General features: G+C 38.5%; 1 protein-coding gene across 2 annotated transcripts in view; it reads left to right on the top strand.

Moving 5' to 3' along the window:
• The window catches only part of CUL4B (cullin 4B), a 48,574-nt gene extending 29,711 nt beyond the window's left edge, over nucleotides 1–18,863 (top strand). For both annotated transcript variants that reach the window (XM_072626498.1, XM_072626497.1), the window contains exons 13-21: nucleotides 6,471–6,575; nucleotides 7,289–7,399; nucleotides 7,844–7,929; nucleotides 8,760–8,867; nucleotides 9,477–9,590; nucleotides 10,434–10,539; nucleotides 15,141–15,313; nucleotides 16,676–16,828; nucleotides 18,518–18,863. In XM_072626498.1, the coding sequence (XP_072482599.1) occupies nucleotides 6,471–6,575; nucleotides 7,289–7,399; nucleotides 7,844–7,929; nucleotides 8,760–8,867; nucleotides 9,477–9,590; nucleotides 10,434–10,539; nucleotides 15,141–15,313; nucleotides 16,676–16,828; nucleotides 18,518–18,613 (1,052 nt within the window). In that variant the 3' untranslated portion in view covers nucleotides 18,614–18,863. The remainder of the gene's footprint in view (nucleotides 1–6,470; nucleotides 6,576–7,288; nucleotides 7,400–7,843; nucleotides 7,930–8,759; nucleotides 8,868–9,476; nucleotides 9,591–10,433; nucleotides 10,540–15,140; nucleotides 15,314–16,675; nucleotides 16,829–18,517) is intronic.
• Nucleotides 18,864–19,466: the final 603 nt, after the last annotated feature.

The raw sequence follows: 19,466 nt of genomic DNA, 5'->3' as shown, positions 1-19,466 counted from the left end.
GACATACACAGAATGGATCAGAGATAGAGGAAAAATCAAAGATGGATGGCAAGATAAAACTTACATTTGTGGGTGAAGAGATAAGCCATGGAGATGTGTTTTCATACATGTATACATATATACCTGTATATACCTAATATATACATTCATTATAAATATTATCTCTATTTTGTCATACATGTCCATATATATTTGAGAGACATATAGCTATATATCTCTCTATGTATGTGTTTTCCAATAATTGTGGCTCTCCCCATTTATGTGTATGCACGCTGTTTTTTAGTGATTCATTCTTCTATACACATGCGCACGTGCGCACACACACATACAAACACACACACACACCTCTTTCTATTTAACATGCATAATCTATGAAAGGCGGCATGGCAGAGTGGATCCAGAGCCAGCTTGGAAGTTTTACCCCCAGCTTTCCAAGAGGGTGCCAGCCCCGCCTTGGTCCTGATGATATCACAGGTCTGGGCTGTGTCCCTTTATAGTTAGATCTAATTCATATAGGTAACCAGGCTTTTATTTTTAAATGTGCATCTCTGTTTCTCATCTATAACCATTCATACATACATTTGTCATGTGTGCATTTATTTATATACACTTAACATATCCATTTGTGTATCTGATTCAGGCATATGTGTTCCTTAGTGTACACATTTCACATATACACACATACTTGTTCATGTAGACATAGTTCATATTTCATCACAGATGTTTCACATGTAAAGATAAAATACTTATATACATGTTTCTTGTTCACATGCATACATTTAAGCTGTTCCCATGTGCTTCACAGGCACACTCATTCAACACAGATGCAACCATATTACACATAGAGTTCTATTCATTCATGTGTGTTTCATCTATCTATGTCTCTGTACACAGATGTCTCCCCTTCTCTCTCTCTCTCTGTCTTCACAGTCAAATGAGTTTTCATATGTATACAGAGAAATGTATATTTCTGTCCATAGGGATTTCTCATGTCTCTTCATATGCATTTCACAAGTGCGTTAGTATTCCATTCAGTTGTGTGTAGATGTCTGTATCTCTGTTGATTTATATGAGTTTCATATGTATGTGGATTTATAGATTTTTTTAGTCATTCATATGCATTTCATCTAAATATGTGAATGTACACATCTCCATTTATTCATATGCATTGCATATGTCTATCCAGATATAGGCATCATTATTCATTTGTCTGCATTGTTCTTATGTATATATCTCCATGGGTGCATTTTATCTCTGTAGATGTACTCTAGGTTTTGTGTCTGCAGCTAACTTGATATAAGTATATATTTCTCTATATTCTCCATTCATATGTTTTTTTCTATCCAGCTATTGAAATTATAGATATCTGTGTAAATTTCTATTAATTTTTATGCATCTTATATGTACGTTTGCCTCATTCATTTATACAATTTCATAAATACATGTACACATACATTTCCGTTCATATGCTTTTCATCTTTGTGTAGTATAGATGTATTCATCTCCATTCATATGGGTTTCATATAGAGAAAAGAGAGGAAAGGGATTTGCATATCACTTATTCATTTTATGAATTTCATATATATGTGTGTATATCTCTCTGTTCACCCACATTTCATATATAAAGATTCATTTGTTCGTATGTTTCATATATATGTATTCTATACTTCTCTATTCATACATGTTTAATATTGATATGCAGAAGTCCTTGTCTTTGTGCTGTTTCATATATGTGCATATATATTTTTCATTCATATGTATCCTATCTATTGACTTCTACATATAGATGTCTATCTCCATTTATACTCATCTCACATTTATTCCTGTATGTAGATTATGTACTTACTCATTTATACATATTTCATCTATAATATCTAGATATAGTAATCTCACTTCATTCTTACATGTTTTATCTACCTTGGTTTTGATGTCTGTATCTCCATTCTTAAAACTTATTAAATTGTTTTAGATATTGATGTCTATATGTAGACATATCTATTTTGCTAGAAGCTCATACCCTGCTTGTGTGTTGGTAGTTGTCTATGTGTTGTGTGTTTGTGTGTGTGTATGTGTGTGTGTGTATGTATATATGGTTTCTTCATTTTTATACATTTTATCTTTCTAGGTAAATATGTCTATATAGGTATCGATGCCTTCATTCAACCATATATTTGATACTTGTATATATGTAGATATATATACATCTCTATTAATAATAATCTTTATCTAATATCAATATGTTTGTCTCCATTCATTTGTAGGCATTTCATATATATATGTTTATATACACACATGAAATGTGCAAATGGATGCATGCCTTTCCATTTATTTTCATGTTGTATATAAATAGTTGTATACATATCTATTTACATGCATTTTGTATCTATATATAGGTATATACGTTCATGTGTGTATATTTCCTTTATATCCTATTCCATTTATCTGGATATTGATGTCCACATATTTGTAGATGTCTATATCTCCATTCATTTACATACATTGCATATCTGTGCAGTTGTGCAAATTTCCATGTGTTTTATAAACATATATGATGATGTGTGTGCATGTATATGCATCTTTTCCCTCATACACATTTCCATTATCTACTGATGTGGGCACGTGTGTGTATTTCTCCATTCATAAGCATTTCTCACCTATACACTCTAACATATGTATATGTAGTTGTATACATCTCCATACATATTTCATGTATATGAAGTTATATCATTCCATTAATATGCATTACACATGGCGTTCACCTCCATACACATGTAGGTACATGTATCTCCATAAGCTTTTCATATATGTTGTATATTTCACAGAATATCCATTTGTGTGTTTTATATACCATGTATATCCATTTATCCATGTTTCCAATATATCTGTTTATGTTTCACACATTTTTACAAACACACATCTTCCTGCGTTAATAATAACACTAAAATAACGATATTAATAGCAAATGTCTATTTAGAGCTTCATAGTTTGCAAAATCCTTTTTGTATGTTTTCTCATTGATTGGCACAACATCCTTGTGAGTTAGGTACTGTTATTATCCTCATTTTGCAGATGAGGAAACTGAGACTTGAGAGCTTTGACTTTCTCAGGTTCATACAGTCAATAAGAGACAGGATTTGAACTCAGGCCTTGTTCCCAGTCCAGCAACAGCTCTTCACTCCCTCTGCTACTCAGGTGCCCTTATGGATGCTTCTTCACACACCTGCATGGATCTCCATTTGTATACATGTTATATATTATTCACACGTATGCATCAGATTGTTTCATATTTATATATCCATTTATGTTTCTCCTACATTTGTGGAATACATTTTCATATGCATGATATATTGGTTCATATTAATTTCTCATATTCATTTGTATATATTTATCCCTCATAAATTTGTGTTTTACCTATCATACATCTGTTTAGCCTTCATATATATATTTCACATGTATATTCTCATTCCCTCATGATTCACCTATATGCACTTATTCATGTTTCACATATATCTTTGTATATATACCTACGTAACTATGCCTATAGATTGGTTCTCATGTTTCATATTTGTATAGTCATTCATTCACAAGTCTCCATTTATGTATTTGTTTCATGCATTACCATTCACTTTACCTATTTCCATTTTCACATATATTTGTACCTGTATCCCTCATTTATATGTTAAACTATATCTCACTTGTTTCTGTGTGTATGAAATATATATGTGGATGTATGGCTGAAAATTTGTGTGGCCATAGCTTACATTTCAATAGCATTTTAAAATTTGCAGGTCCTTCCTTTTACTTGAGTTTACTCCTTTGATCCTCAGAACAGTACTGAGGTTGAGATGCTTTAAAAACATAGCTTTGTATACAGATAGATGAAAAATATTTATTTTACTTGTTTATAGATAGGAAAAATATATTTCTATGTAAGTAGATTTATTTATATGTACACATTTGTATTTATATATATACATATTGGTAGATACATTTTTCTGTGTGAAAGAAAGAGAAGTAGAGAGTTAAAATAGCTATGAGACAGCAGCTGGTGGCCAGTGACTAGATAGCTGGACATGGAGTGAGGGAGGCCTGAGGTCACATCCTACTTCAGATTGGCTCTGTGACCCTGGGCAGGCCACTTAACCTTTCTCATCCTCAGTTTACCCAGCTGTTAAATGAGCATGATAATAATTCCCTATCCTGCTAGATTGTTGTAAAGTTCAAATGTGATGTGTGCAAAGTGTTTTACAAATATACATTAGTTTAGCAATGCTCATTATTGTTGGTATCATCATATGCTGTCTCTCTAGCCAACACAACATACTACTCCCATGTGATAGTTAGAGATCCAGCTCTGGAAGTCCTGGGTTCAAGTCATACCTCTACTTTGTACTGCCTTTGGTACCTGGGCCAAGTTACTTCTCACCATAAGACTGTCAGCTGCCAGGCAGGTAGAGCAAGTGTATGTTTTGTTTCATTTTTAGTCCCATTTTGATTTTTCATTAGTTTCAGGAATTCCTGGTGTGGAAATTAAACTCTCTCTGTTGGTATAGATCAACAAGTCATCTCTAATCGATAATGGGGCAGTGAGAGGTTAAGTGACTTACCCAGGGCCACACAGCCCAGATGAAGCTTGCCCCTAGCTGTACCTGGCTCTGCTGAATTACACTTTTTTCTCATTGTATTTGTATACATCTCATTTGTATGTATAGAACAATGAATAGAACAATGAAGCTTTCTAGAATAACATGTAGGACCATTTGTTCCCACACCAAATGGCCCCAAACTTCATGCTTCTGTCCTCTCTATTGCTTTCAGCTGTTATTTGTTTCTCTTGTCAGCGTGCCTGCTCTCTCTGAGCTGTCTATGCTAAGTACTTCCCACCCCTGTTTCCAGTGTTCTGCTTTAATCTGTTGAGGACTAATCACCATCCATGACTAGGCGTGTTAGAATTATGAATAAAGTAAGAGCAAGTAAGCAGTGAGTGTTAGCCTGAGGAGTTCTTGATTCTGAATGCCAGTGTTGTGATACTTTTGAATACTCAGAACCTTTTGTTGCTTCCTGTTTCTTAGCTGAGGGCAGCTAGGTGGCGCCATAGTGCACTGACCCTGGAGCCAGGAAGACTTATCTTCCTGAGTTCAAATCTGGCCTCAGACACTTCCTATCTGTGTGACCCTGAGCATGTCACTCATTTTCCTCATCTTCAAAATAGATATAATAACACCTCCCAAGGTCCTTGTGAGTATCAAATGAGATGATGTTGGCAAAGCACCTAGCATAATGCCTGGCACATAGTGAACCCCTAATAGATGCCTACCTCCTCCCTTCCCCTCTTCTCCCCAACACCTCTTCAGGAGAAGTATTCTAGGATAAGTCATGTGGCCCAACTTGGGCATTGCACTTGGCCTTAAGTCTGTTATCTTTGTTTATTTCACTATTGTCACTGCCTGTATTTTCCTGGGTCTGCTTTCTTTGATCTGCATCGGTTCATGTAGATCTTTCCTTGTTTCTAAGCTTCCATGTATATGATATTTCTTTGGTACAGTTTGTTCAGTCATTCTCGTGTACTTTGTCTCAATTTTTTTACTATTATTAATTGTTAATATCCTTTGTTCAAACATTCTAATTAAATTTTTTGCAAGTTTAGGTACCTGAGTGTTGCTGAAAATTCACATTGCATTTCTCCATAATATCATATAAGCAAGGGATCTCTATAACATTTGGTTCCATCCAGAACTTGCCTTTTCTAATTTTAGCATTAGGTGAAAGGGATCACCACTACTTCAGAATTCCTCTATAACCTCAGCCATTTACCTAGATCTCATTTCCTGGAAAACCAATATTTACCTCTGTAAGAATCAACTTCTTTTCTTTATTCTTTCCTACTTGGCAGCAGGAGTGGAGTAACATATACATACATGCATACATACATACAAGCATACACACAATACATACACGCTCACATTTTGGGTTATGAGCACACGTATAAAACTTTCTAAAGCCAGATGTTTGTCCACTTCAATTTTTCTGTCTCCCATGTTACAAGTTTACTCATCTTTAAACCTCTGTATATGTCACCATTATAGGAGAGAGCCAAAGCTTTCTTTTGAAGTGTTCAATAAAGATCCCCAGTGCTTTAGAGAGACACTGTATCTTGAGTAAAGTTTAGTATTTGTTGTATTTTGTGCGAGTGGAACATGTGAGCTGTACGTAGATCAGCACCTTGGTTTTGGTTTATTACAGATCATCTTGAAGTGTAACTAGAAATTAGTCATGCAGCAGTTCTTAGGCACGTTGTAGTTTTCTTTAAAAAAAAAAATCTAAATGGATGTGAATGTTTCTGGGGGCTTTGCAGATTCTGCATGTGCCTTGCCTCTACAGGGGTGAAGGAACTGTGGGGTGAGCATACTTGGGAGGATGTCCGCCCACTAAGCATCATTAAATAATCCATTTTCCCCCTGTTTTTTTAGCAAAGTATGTGGATTCAAAGCTACGTGCAGGTAATAAAGAAGCTACAGATGAAGAACTTGAGAAAATGTTGGACAAGATCATGATTATATTTCGGTTCATTTACGGTGAGTGATTCTGAACTGTGGGAACTTTTCCCTCTCCAATTAAAACCAAGCACTCCACAGAAAAGCTATGTGTATTCTGGTGGGAATGGCGAGTTGAGGAGGGAACTTAGGCTGACTTAGACTCATAAGAACTGTCTTGTCCTTTGGTTTTGACCTTCTCACAAGGATTGTTGGTTGCAAGCTACTTGAACCAAGTAGGAGGTTGTTGCTAAATGGTCCCTAGGCAATGTTTCTTTGGAGCTTTGACTGCTCTTTTCATTTGGATCCTTATGTTAATGTACCTTATTAGTGGTAAGCATAGTTAAGCGATTGTATTAACCTGAACGTAGACCTCACTCTTTCTCTAAATCTGGCTTATATAAACTTGATTGTGGCCTATAATTAAGGTTATTTTTTAGCATATGTCGTTATATTTTTCTCCTTTTCACTTCAGTCTTTTAAGAGTAAGGTCTTTGTTCAGACCAATGCCAGTGGAATAACTAGACCTTTGGGCCTATAAAATTTAGTGCGAGAAAGGATCTTAGTGTTCATCTAGTCCCCCTTCCTCCTCTTGCAGAAGAGAAAGTAGGCCCCAGCCTGGACCGGGGGCTGGCCAAGGGTCACACATAAAGTAAATGGAAAATAACTTTTGAATAATGTTGTTGCTATTAGTGAAAGTTTTATTAGGTTTTCTCATTGCAGGTTCTTGTTTGTTTTGTTTTTAAATGTTGCAGGGAAAGATGTCTTTGAAGCCTTTTATAAGAAGGATTTAGCCAAGAGACTGTTGGTTGGAAAGAGTGCATCAGTAGATGCTGAGAAGTCAATGCTTTCCAAACTCAAGCATGGTATAGTTCTCACTCTCTTGATGTTCCTCTCATATTTGCATGGGATTCCAGTGGAAAAATCCCACTTGGGCCTTTCTGTAGTTTCAGTTTTATACTTTTCTGTAAATTGTCCCATTTTTCCTATCATTAGTTTAATTTCTCAAGCAATTTGGATTAATGAAAAATGAAATGGGATGAACAAGTCTTCTAGCATTTCTTGCCAATCTAAGACAAGTATTTAAGGTGGGACAGGAGGCATGGATTTTTTTTTTTGTATTTTAGATTGTTTTAAACTCTTCTAATTTATTTGATTGTCCATATATGAGATAAGGTCCCTTTTGGATCGAGAATTTGGACTTTGCATTAGTGGTTAGGGGTATTGGGTTTGAATTTATTTTTCTTGTTAACTTTTAAGAACACGTCATGGATATTTTATGTTAACGTAGTATAATGTTTCTCCCCTAGAATGTGGAGCTGCATTCACCAGCAAACTGGAAGGAATGTTCAAAGACATGGAGCTGTCAAAAGACATCATGGTTCAGTTCAAACAGGTAGTTCACACTGGCCCCACAGCTAAATGGCATCTTCTTCATTCAATATGTGGTTCATGGTGGGGATCAGGAGAAGAAAGCAGGTTTGAGCCAGGAAACATTTACAACTTAATCTGCTGTAATCATAAAAAAGAACAAATGAAAAGGGAAAGACATTCAGCATGCTGGGAGAAATTTTAGGGTCATTGCAAACCAGCTTGTGTTAAGGGGGAATGGACCAAAAGCCTTGCTAAAGACCTGGGGGGCGTGGGAGAGGAACAGCTGGAAATGGGAACAGTTGCAGGACAAATTTAATTGGTTCTATCGATGCTGCATTTGAAATTTATAATAATATGACATGAAATGCAAAAGTGCATTATAGTATGGCACCTAACATTACCATTTGTTAAATTGATATGATCCCGGGTAAATCCATGACTTGATAAACACATAGTAAGGCATCTGGTGAAGTTTTGTGATAGTTGGTGCTACTTCTCTTTGACATCCTTACACATCTTGTTCATTTGAGCTCTGTTGCATAGCAAACCATCTTTTATCATTCTATGATAATTGCATATGATTGTTTAAGGTGAGAGATGGTAGTTATTTCTGAAGGATCAAATTAGAATTTCTTTTTGCAGGGGAGGGGAGGCAGTCAGGATGAAGTGAGTTGTCCAGGGTCACACAGCTAGTAAGTGTCTGAGGCTGGATTCAAACTCTGTCCACTATAGTGCCTCCTGGATGCCGTTTAGAATCTTTCAAATGGACCACTATTGTAACATAAAATATAAATGTACTTTAGGAAAGGATTTACACATCTTTTTCTCATGAGATTTCATTGTGTCTTATAGTACATGCAAAACCAAAATTTTCCTGGGAGCATTGAATTAACCGTGAATATCTTGACAATGGGTTATTGGCCAACCTATGTGCCTATGGAAGTTCACTTACCAGCTGAGGTAAGTCATTGGATAGAATTTAAATGGCAGTGTAGTTCAGAATACATAGAATTTGGAGCTAGAAGGAGCTTTGGGGTCGTTTAGTTCAGTCAGTTCATTCTTTTCATTTTATAGTAGAGGAAATTGAGGCCCAAAAAGGTTCAGCGCCTAATTGTGTGTGTGTGTGTGTGTGTGTGTGTGTGTGTGTGTGTGTGTGTGTAACTATAAGATTTCTTGTTTTTCATTAGCAACACTGGCACCAAATACAAGCTGTATACTCTTATTACCAACATGTTAATGTCTTTTTGTTTAGTTCATTTCTTAGGAATATGGCTAATGAGGTCAATTGTGTGTCCAGTCCCTTTTGGGCTTCATTCCTTACTCGCAGATTATTCCCTTCCCCAGCAGTGCACCCATTTCCAGGTAGCTGGCTGACAAAGGTGTGTTATGGTGGTAGCTGGGTTGGATAGTGTTCCATCATTGATTAGAAAACATCTTAAAGTTCACATCCTTCTAACAGTAGACACACATACACACAATAAAACTCAGTTACATATTTTAAGGAATGGTAAATGCAGTAGATGAAGACAGGTCTTAATTAAAAGGTTTATTTTTTTTTCATTTCTTTAGATGGTAAGACTTCAGGAGATTTTCAAGACTTTTTACTTGGGTAAACACAGTGGGAGGAAGCTTCAGTGGCAATCAACTCTAGGACATTGTGTACTGAAAGCAGAATTTAAAGAGGCAAGTGGATGCTCCCAGAGTTTGTTTTGAATCTTCTTCATATCTACTTAATCATTCTTCTTGCCAGAAGCATCTTAAAAAAAAAAAAACCAACCCTTTTATTTTTTGTCCATTTATCTGAAATAGCTCCATTGTATGATAATGTCTTCTCACTCTAGCCTTGGCTAGCTCTTTAGGGAGCCCTTTGTAGAATGTGGTCTATAATAACTTGCTGCAGGAACAAAAACACTGCCCCTCCCAATTGGGGCAGAATCCACATGGCGAGATGTGGAGAGCTATGGGGGTGGGATAGAGTCCACAAGACTATTGCATGATAGAAGGGGCATTTTTCTCTGCTATTGCTTGGTCATTAGACTAGGAGGCAAGAGGAACACAGCCCTTTTCTATTCTTTTAATTTGAATTATAAAGCTAGGAGGGACCTTAAGTGGGGATCCTTGTCCTCTCACATGCCATGTTACCACTTTGGTTTTTCTAGATGATTCTGATCTGAGTCTCTAAACCCACAAAAACCAGGCACTGAAAAATGCTTGTAAAAAAATTAGCAATTTAGTTTATTCTTACACTTGAATGAATTTATAGTAATGTGGGCCCAGTTTTTTGTTCTAGACCAATTTCATCTGTGTAGCAAATTCCCTCCACCAGTGCAAGTCGGCAGCTGTCTTGTAACTGAAGGTTTTCAAGAGTTATTGCCTGGAGTACTAAAAAATTAAAAGACTTGGCCCAAGATCACACACCCAGCATATGTCAGAAGCAGAACTTGAACCCAGGTCCCCTTTAACTCTCTGTTCACTAGACCATGCTGTCTCTCATAGTAATGCTTAACCACTGTCTTTATTCAACAGGGGAAAAAGGAACTCCAGGTGTCTCTTTTCCAAACTCTGGTGCTGCTAATGTTTAATGAAGGTGAAGAATTCAGTTTGGAAGACATCAAGCAAGCTACGGGAATAGGTTTGTACTGAATTCACCAACCATCAGTTAATGCTCAGTGCTATACTATGGGGTCTCACTGCCCTCGAGAGTTTCTGAGACAGAGACAACAATGATTTCAGAACAGTTTTACATGCTACTACTTCTAAGCACAGCAGGTGTCCTCCGATGGATTTGTGATCTCACCAGTGGTATTCATACCACAGTGTAGATAACAACTCATGGAAATCCTTCATGGAGAAGCGAGTTAAGGCTTGACAGGCTTTCCTCTTGGTTGTTGAGTATGGCTCCCAGTGCCACAGTCAGATAATCTGGTATCTTCACTTTTTTTTTTTGCCTGACAGACCCCCACCTCCTTTTCCTCTCATCCATGTCCTTGATGATATGTTTTACACCTCTTGTCACGCATGTCATTTTTGTGTGAGTAGGCTGCACTTTAGTGTCTCTATGTTGCCATTTGGATCTCCAGTAATTTTAGTTCATCTGAGACTGGTGTTCCATGATTTGCAGAAGTCACATAACAGTAAATAGGAGTATGTTATGTATTGAGAAGATGGGCTTTTGTAGTAGGAAGCAGCCTGAGATGATGGAAAGCACTCCACATTTTCCTGCTCTTCTCATTCTGTTCCATTCTGGGTCCCATCCAAATACATGCCATTCTTCATTTGTTTTTTTGCACTGGATGGAGAAAAAAATGAGTGACCATGGCTAGTGAAGCTTTGCTATTTTCTGGGGCTTGGCATAGTCAGCAAAGTATCCTCTGCAAATAAGATCTGGAGACCCTCACAATTTGAAGCAAATTCATTTTTCACTTGGACTTTGTACAAGTCATCCCCTATGACAGTGTTGAGAACACTTTTGATAACTGTGTCTCCCTGTTTGGGCCTCTCAGCATTGCTAACTAGGGGATTCTGGAACAAGGTTATCTCAGTGGTTGCATCTGTCAAGGAATGTAGTATGATTTATGGTTATTGAATGGGAGACTTGACAGATACATAAAAAAGTGGGATCTTAGGTTCTTTACACCTTAAGTCTGTGATCCTGAAGACATTTTCTACAGAGAATTGTCTGTGAAGCAGGTTTGTTCCCATTTACCGTGTTTCCTTAAAGATACCCATGAGATGTGCAAGGACTTTCCTCAAAGGTATTATAGACTTGGAAAAGTAAGCATGCAGGTCACTAGTTGCCGATTTCTTCTCCATTCTCTTTCTTGGAGGTAATGATATAATCTGTATACTTTCCCTTTCTTTTGGAAGTAAGAGGGTGAAAATTTGATCCCTGAGTGCCTTTTGAGTTTTGTCATCTCCAGCTTGGATATCTTTCCGTATTTTTTTCTCTTCCCATATTTGGTTAGTTCCATCTGCTCTTCTCAGCTTGATTGCTTGATTTTGTTGGGTGTCATTTCTGCTTTCTCACATAGCCTATCAAGTGCTAAAGTGTTCAAGAATTCAAATGTCCTTTCACCATTATCAGCGATGAGAATAAATCATTGTAGAAACACTGGCCAATCTTTCTTTGGCTCATGAGTGTTCTTGAGCTGATTTGGCTTAGTAGGGTCTTAAGGTTGGCTAACTGCTTCTTGTGGCTTGTACAGAGGTGCTATTTGTAGTTTGCAATTTTCCTCTGTCATGTTTCGCAGAGGAGTTTTTAGTTATCAGTGTTTGTTGACTGGGGCACTTTCTGGGCTCTTCTGGCCTCCTCTTTGTGACAGTTACTTTACATCATTTAAACTTCTCTAAATGTCAGTCTCAGTACTTTTTGTCTATTTTTCAGAGTCAACAGGTTGTTTAAAAAGCTTGTGTTGGAACTGTTGTAATTGCATGCATTTTCTTCTCATCATTACTTTTATAATTCGGTCTTAATACATCTTATTTTGACACAACAGACATCTCCCAATGAACACCCAAATCACACCATTCCCCCAGCCCCAATTTTATTCCCTGAAAACATGTAAGGAAAACCACCTAGTGTGGCTGTGACTGCTGTGGCTCATAGTACATGGCACTTTCTTCATGCCTCACTTGTTAACAGAAAGAAAGAAGTGCATTGTAATGTTGATAGGATGGCACCTGCATTGTCTTATTTTTGTTGCCTGTTAGTGTTGTCCTGCAGGGGCTGGTCTCTGTCGGTAGAAGGAATCTCTTCACTTGACTGGCTGTTCTTCATACCAGTGAAATCACAAGTCTGCTCTAAACAAAGCAACTCTCCATTCATATTGTGGTGGTTTGGTTGCCCCTTTCTTTATGCTTCATCACTCCACATATTTATGTTTTCACATGATTCTTGGATTTCTTTATATTTGTCATTGCTTACAACATAGATTGTAGTGTGTTCCCCATTTGTTAGGCACATCTTTTATTTTCAGTTTTTTGTCACAAATAATGCCTTTATTGACTCTTTTGGTATGTAAGGGTCTTCTCTTGTTTTGAATCACCTCATTTGAGTGTCATGTAAACTGGTATTAATTTTGATCTTTGAAGCAAATGATCGGACTTGACTGTATACAGAAGCTGATTCTGAGTTCCCACATTCGTTACCATGTAGTCCCTAACAGTTGAGATATGCTCCATTTCGTTTTCTGTTATTGGAGGATGTTCTTGGTACAATCTCTTTACTTTTTCATCCTCTGCATCAGATGTGGTCTGTAAGATGCACCCGTCTTCAAAGTACTGCAAAGCCAAATAACCTAAATCTAATCCAGGTGTGCTCCTTGGCCAGCTGCTGATTTGACCTGAGAATGTGCTCCTGGAAGGCACCAATCAAAGCAGGGAGGGGATTTTGTTCCTGTCCAAGAGTTGGTTGGGCCAGCTTTATGACTAGGTTGTCTGTAGTTGAGAAATACCATTGGGTAAGTAGATAGATAGACAAGGGAATGTTTTGACTTGTTATGGTAGGCATTTGGCATTTGAAATGCCAACACTTTAAACAAAAAAATGGCAGATTAGTTTTGCTGAGAAAAAGAGGCAGACATGCAACCTAGTAAGAAGCTGTTTTCAGGTCTATGGTGACAAGGGTCTATACAGTTGTAGGTGTTATAGAACTAATGAAGAAGGGGTGTTTTGAAGGAAGAAAACTTGATGCTTGTTGACAGATTGTAATGGGATTGTAAGAGAAGAAGGAAGAGGTTAAAGTCATTGGAAATAGAGGGCTGGAGGATAGAATTTGATGGTGCTGGGCAAGATTCAGTCCAGGTGGCACAGTACAAGGCACTGAGCGTACATACAGAGACAATGAGAAACATGCTTATATTGTGATGCATGTTTTTGGGCAGCAGGAAAGGAACCAAGAGAAGGAGATGAAGAAGATGATGAAGGGGTGATTGAAGGGGGCTAGATTGCCAGAGGAGGGGAGAGAGGGAATGAAATTGGGTTTAAGTAGAAAGACCAGCCTTGGCAAGAAGAGGCTCCTGTTTCTTAGAGCCTGGAACAAGTGAGGAGGCAATGGAGGAATGATGAGAGGGGTTTGAAGTGGAAAATAGGAAATGGACAGGTTTCTTTTTTTTTTTCCAATTAGATAAGAGAGCTCTTCATCTGAGAGGGAGGCTTGAGAAGAGGTTTAGAATAGCCTTTTTCAATGAGGGAAAAATAGAAAGATTACCTTGCATCAATTAAGACCAGCTGAGGTTGGAAAAGGTAAATTTGTAGCAGACCTTGTCATCTCAGGTGCCGTTTCCTTTCATGGTACTTGGCAGCCTTTGAGTAAGAGCTGAGAAGGCAGAGATGATAAGGGTAACCCAGGGTTGATCTTTGGCAAGGCGTGATCTGTAGGAGGGTAGGGAGACAACAGCATCTAGTTAAATGGGCAACGGTCTAGACTGCAAAGGGAGGGAAGTAAGGTTGGAGTAGCAAGGAGTGGTTCAATGACTGGTCATCACAGGAAGGAGGTGGAGGCAAGAGACAGCAGGTTAGCAAGTACGGGCAGATGATTTCTCTCTGAAGTTAGGGTGTAAATTGTTGATTTGATGGTCATCTACACCAAGCTATTCACTGAAGCCACAAGCACAGGAGGAAGACTAAGAACAGGCCCTTCGTTGGCTATGCCCAAAGAGGACATCATATGATAACGTCCAAGAGCAATTCCAGTAATAATCATAATTCATTTCTGTAGTACTTTAAGGTTTAGAAACTGCTTTCCTTGCAACATTCCTGTGAGGTAAGTAGTGAGAGTATTCTTATTCCTCTTATACAGATTAGCCAGGATTAAGTAAGGTCTGTCCAAAAGCTAGTAAGCATCAGCCAGAATTTAAATTGAACTCTTTCCTCATTCCATATTCAGGGTTCTCTGCACAGTGTAATGCTGGTGGAGGGATGGGGACAGGAGCCAGATCTCAAATTCAATGTGTGCTCCCCACTTTGGTTGGAGATGTGGGGGAACTCTGGGTGTGGTGTATTGCACCCACTAGATAGCACCAATGTCTGGGGTGATTCTGCTGAACTGGTTTTTTGTTTTGTTTTGTTTTCACCTTTGTTGCAAGGGAAGACTAAGATTTAGGGTAGAGGGTATGTGAGGTGGAACAGAAATCCCTTAGGAAACATCTCCCTGGTCCCTTTTCAAAAATTTCCTGTACTTGTTTGTGTTTGTGAGGAACGGGCCTACATCCTAAACCATTGTTTCTTCTTCAGAGGATGGAGAATTAAGGAGAACACTCCAATCATTAGCCTGTGGCAAAGCTAGAGTTCTGTCGAAAAATCCAAAGGGCAAAGATGTGGAAGATGGTGATAAATTTATCTGCAATGATGACTTCAGACACAAGCTCTTCAGGATAAAAATCAATCAAATCCAGATGAAAGAAACGGTATTTTCTTCTCCATTTTGTAATGTCTCTTGCCTCTCCTTGATGCTTTTAGGATTAACTCTCTGTCCTATTACTATTTTTTACTGAGATCACATCTTGTTCTGTTAGAGTGAGTAGTGCTTTGAAAAGGAAGAATCTACCAAGTTAGATGAGCTTTATTTGTGTACAAAGAAAAAGTCATGATCATAGTGTCATTTTGAAACTCCCAGAACCTTTTAGTTTAGAATGCCAATTTTCTACTTAAATCGATATCTTTGGGATTAGGCAAGCATTATATCTGAAAGGGTCCCTTCTGCTATGGATGTTTGGACATATGACACATCTTGGAAATATTCTGTCTTCATTTTATCCTTTCTGGAGCTCTCCCAGAAACCTTGGACTCCTCTGCCCAGGTTTTCTCTATAAAATGTCTAGGAACCAAAGCGATCTAAGTATTGACAGCTCTTGGTCCTTCTGAATCTAAGTCTGGAACCACTACAGTGAGTTTGTGCATGGATGAGTGTCTGAGAAGGGTGTTCCTGACACAAAGGTCAGAGTTGCAAACCATAGCCAGATGACTCAGTTAATTTCACCCAGTGGGGGGGAACCCCACCCTTAAGGCCCTCCCATCTCCCAGGCAAGTTCTATAGTCAGTGAAAGACTAGGGTGTGTTAGCACAAGTCCATTTCCAACATTGGACAAAACAGCTTCAAGAGTGAGAGTTAATGCTTTTTCATTTGGTGAGAGGGGGCAGAACTTTGAAAAGAGCAGAGACGTTTTTTCATTTGGTTTGATTTGATGAGGCAGTTGGCCTGCTGTGCTGGTGGGGCCCAGAATTGGGAATCCAAGGACCTGGTGCTAGAGCATACACTTGGACTATTTATGTGGCCATCTCTAGGCCTCCTATTCTGCCTTAGCAATAAGGGGGAGGTGGTGCCATGGGGAGACTCAGTTTAGATTGATCTGCAGGTCCCCTTTGCATTCTCACCCTGTGCTCCTGCACTCAAATGTGGCACTGTTTATAAAGTGCTTTCCTCACTGAGGCCAGATGGAAGTACTATTTTTGTGGAAGTACTTGTATTTTTCTCACTTTATAGTTGAGAAGCCCAATGCTTTTCAGTGCCAAACCCACAGCCAGTGGGAAAAATGGGACGTCAAGTCCAATTTGGAATCAGTTCCAATCTGGGGCCCAGTCCACTGGGCAGATAGCACTGCCTTTTACTTTTATAAAAGTTCCTTTAGAGAAGTCCTAGATGATTTAAAGAATGATCATGCTGGGTCTGCCAAATGTGAATGTTTGGTAGGCAGCCCAGGAACACTTGAGTTTTGATAGTACCTACCTTCAACCCTCTTTTTTTTTTTTTTTTTAACATGACCTCCCAGGTGGAGGAACAAGCAAGCACTACAGAAAGGGTCTTTCAGGATCGCCAGTATCAGATTGATGCTGCAATTGTGAGAATCATGAAGATGAGAAAGGCCCTTGGCCACAATCTGCTGGTTTCCGAAGTGTATAACCAGTTGAAGTTCCCAGTTAAGGTGAGTGATCAAGTACCTACCTCTGCTTGCCAAAAGTGTTTCTAGTTTAAAAGGCGCTGGAGGGAGTGTCATTTGAGCATTTCAGTTTGGGCCTTTTCTCTTTTGGAGGAAAAGAAGGGTTGGATTTCCCATTGATCCCTTAGATTGGTTTTTAGGTTCTGATGGCATCATTAGATAACAACACTTTTAAAAGACAGGTTTCAGGGGAAGAACAGTTTGTTAAAAGGCCCCTATAGCTTAAGGCTACCTATGAGATTTTGTAGAAAATTTTCAAGTTGATTCTTCTCAGATCATCTCCTTTGTATTTTCACTATACCACCTGTAAGTCCATAGCATCTGCTCTTAACATCTGTATTGTTATGGAGTTAGAATTGATACTGTTGATATGATGCCCAGTAACTAAACCTATCCAACTATGAACTGAGAAAAAAATCACTTTCTAAGCAGCTAGCTATGATATGCTTTGCAATAGCAGACTGTAATTCTGGTAAATTATAGGATTAGCAATTTTGCCATTGTTCAGTTCACTTCAACAGAATCAACCTAATAAATATTTATTAAGCCTCTCTTTTGTGTGAGGTATAATAGCAAAACAAAACTGTTCCTGCCTTCAGGAAGCATCCCATTCTGAAATGTTCTGAATCCCTGGATAGTGGCCAACAGAAATGCTCATTCACATAGTATGCAGGATGCCTGAATTCTGGTGTTTGCCTTGTTTTAAAAGACATTGACAATCCAGAGAATTGGACTGATCCTTTTTTAGGGGCAGGGAATGTAGGAGATGGTTAATATGAAAAGACTTTTTCACTTTGCTAAAATAGTCCTTTAAATGGTGAGCTCCCCTGGTCAGATGTTTAAAATGCATCATCATCATCATCATTATTATTAGTATTTTAAAATTCAACTCAGAGATTATGTTGTACAACTATCTGCAGGAAGTCAGTATCCTCAACTTTCTGCAAACTGTATAAATGTAAAGAAGAGCTCTTACCTCTTACGATGAGAGCTGACCACACAGGGAATAGTCCACTTTGTAGGCAATGAAATGGGTTCCACCTCACTGGAGATCTCAAAGCATTTTCAGAGCCAGTTGGCCCCTGAGGTCCTTTCCAGCTCTTACTTAATGTGATTCTTTAAGAATGTTGAAAGAAATATATTGAATAAGTTATAACAGTGCCATTCTAACTTTATGTATTAGTGCTTTGTTATCAAAACATTCACGAGTGCTCAAGTCTGAAATGTCCCCTCTAAATAGCATAGAAGGAACAGGAAGTTCTGAGCGATGCCAGGGCAGAGAAGGTACATAGCACCTGTACATAATACAGGTCAAGGTACGGAAACCAATAGAGGTGAGGGCACAGGCCTCACTCACAGTGTGTCTCTGATTTAGCCAGACCCTTTTCTTCCCTCTTCTGTTTTTACTACTCCTGCTTATTTGAAAATGAAGGAAATGGAATATTCAAATACACTGTGGCAGGCCATGTCACTAAAGACATGGTAATGATTTCCCCTCTTCTTTTATTTATTACTCAGTATAGTTAAACAGGTCCCTGTGGCTTGGAGAGTGCCCAGTACACGATGGAAGGTAGCTCGCCTACAGCCCGGGCTTCTGAGGGGAGGGGGATTGATTGGGAGCTGAGCCCAGCTGAGGACCCTCCCTCAGGCTTTTTCCTTTGCCTTCTTTTCCAGCCTGCTGATCTCAAGAAGAGAATAGAATCTTTAATTGACAGGGACTACATGGAAAGAGACAAAGAGAATCCAAACCAGTACAACTATATTGCCTAAAACATTCGCCTTTGAGCACTTGCTATATCTTACACAGTTGCCAGTGGATAAACTAGCCTGTTCCAGTTAATTGACTTCTTTTCTACTACCGATGACTCAACGAGTGAAAGCCATTTCATGGAGAAGTATAGTAAAATGGACATTTTCAGTGGTTGATATACCCATTTAAAGAGCACGGTTTACATTTAAGAAGAATGCTGTTGAACTCTTTGCATGTTTAGTTGATGGCAACAAATTCTGAACAATTTGATCTTTCATGTGTCACTTGATATGGGGTCTGTGAAGGGTCCCTGTGGTTGGTTAGGGGTGGGTGGGTGGGGAGTGTGGATTCCTTTATGCACTATGACTAGGAGGCAGTATTCGAGTTGTTATACAGGAGGCTTTACCCAGGATGCCTAAAGTGCATGCAAATGTGACATACCATACAGGATCCTGGATGGATTTATCACATAGAAAAAACATTCTGAGCTTTGGTTATTCACTATATTTTGTGCTTTCCCTTGCAAAGAGAACTCAGTGGTCAAGTGTATTGACATTTGCTTCATAATGTTCTGTTTCACTGAAAGGATGTTTTTAAGCAAATCTTACCCAGAAAAAATGTCTTGTAAATTTTTGGAGCAGCTGCTCCAAAGTATCGAGCAGGTGAAGCAAGAATCACAGTGTTTTGTGAAAACAAGCCCTCGTGAAGCTGCGAGTGACATTTGCCCCTCACCCAGCTGTGCTGACCCTCCTAGCACAGTGATGATGGCCTCTTTTCCGGGCTAAGGTTTCTGAAAGCATCCCAGATCTCTTTCCATTTGAAGGCAAGCTTATTTTCTCCCATCCTTAATCTAATTCCTTGAAAAGTCCTAGA

This window comes from Notamacropus eugenii, chromosome X, assembly GCF_028372415.1.
Source record: "Notamacropus eugenii isolate mMacEug1 chromosome X, mMacEug1.pri_v2, whole genome shotgun sequence".
NCBI lineage: Eukaryota > Metazoa > Chordata > Mammalia > Diprotodontia > Macropodidae > Notamacropus > Notamacropus eugenii.
Note: the sequence above shows the minus strand (reverse complement) of the source record. Positions and strands in the feature narration are given on the sequence as shown.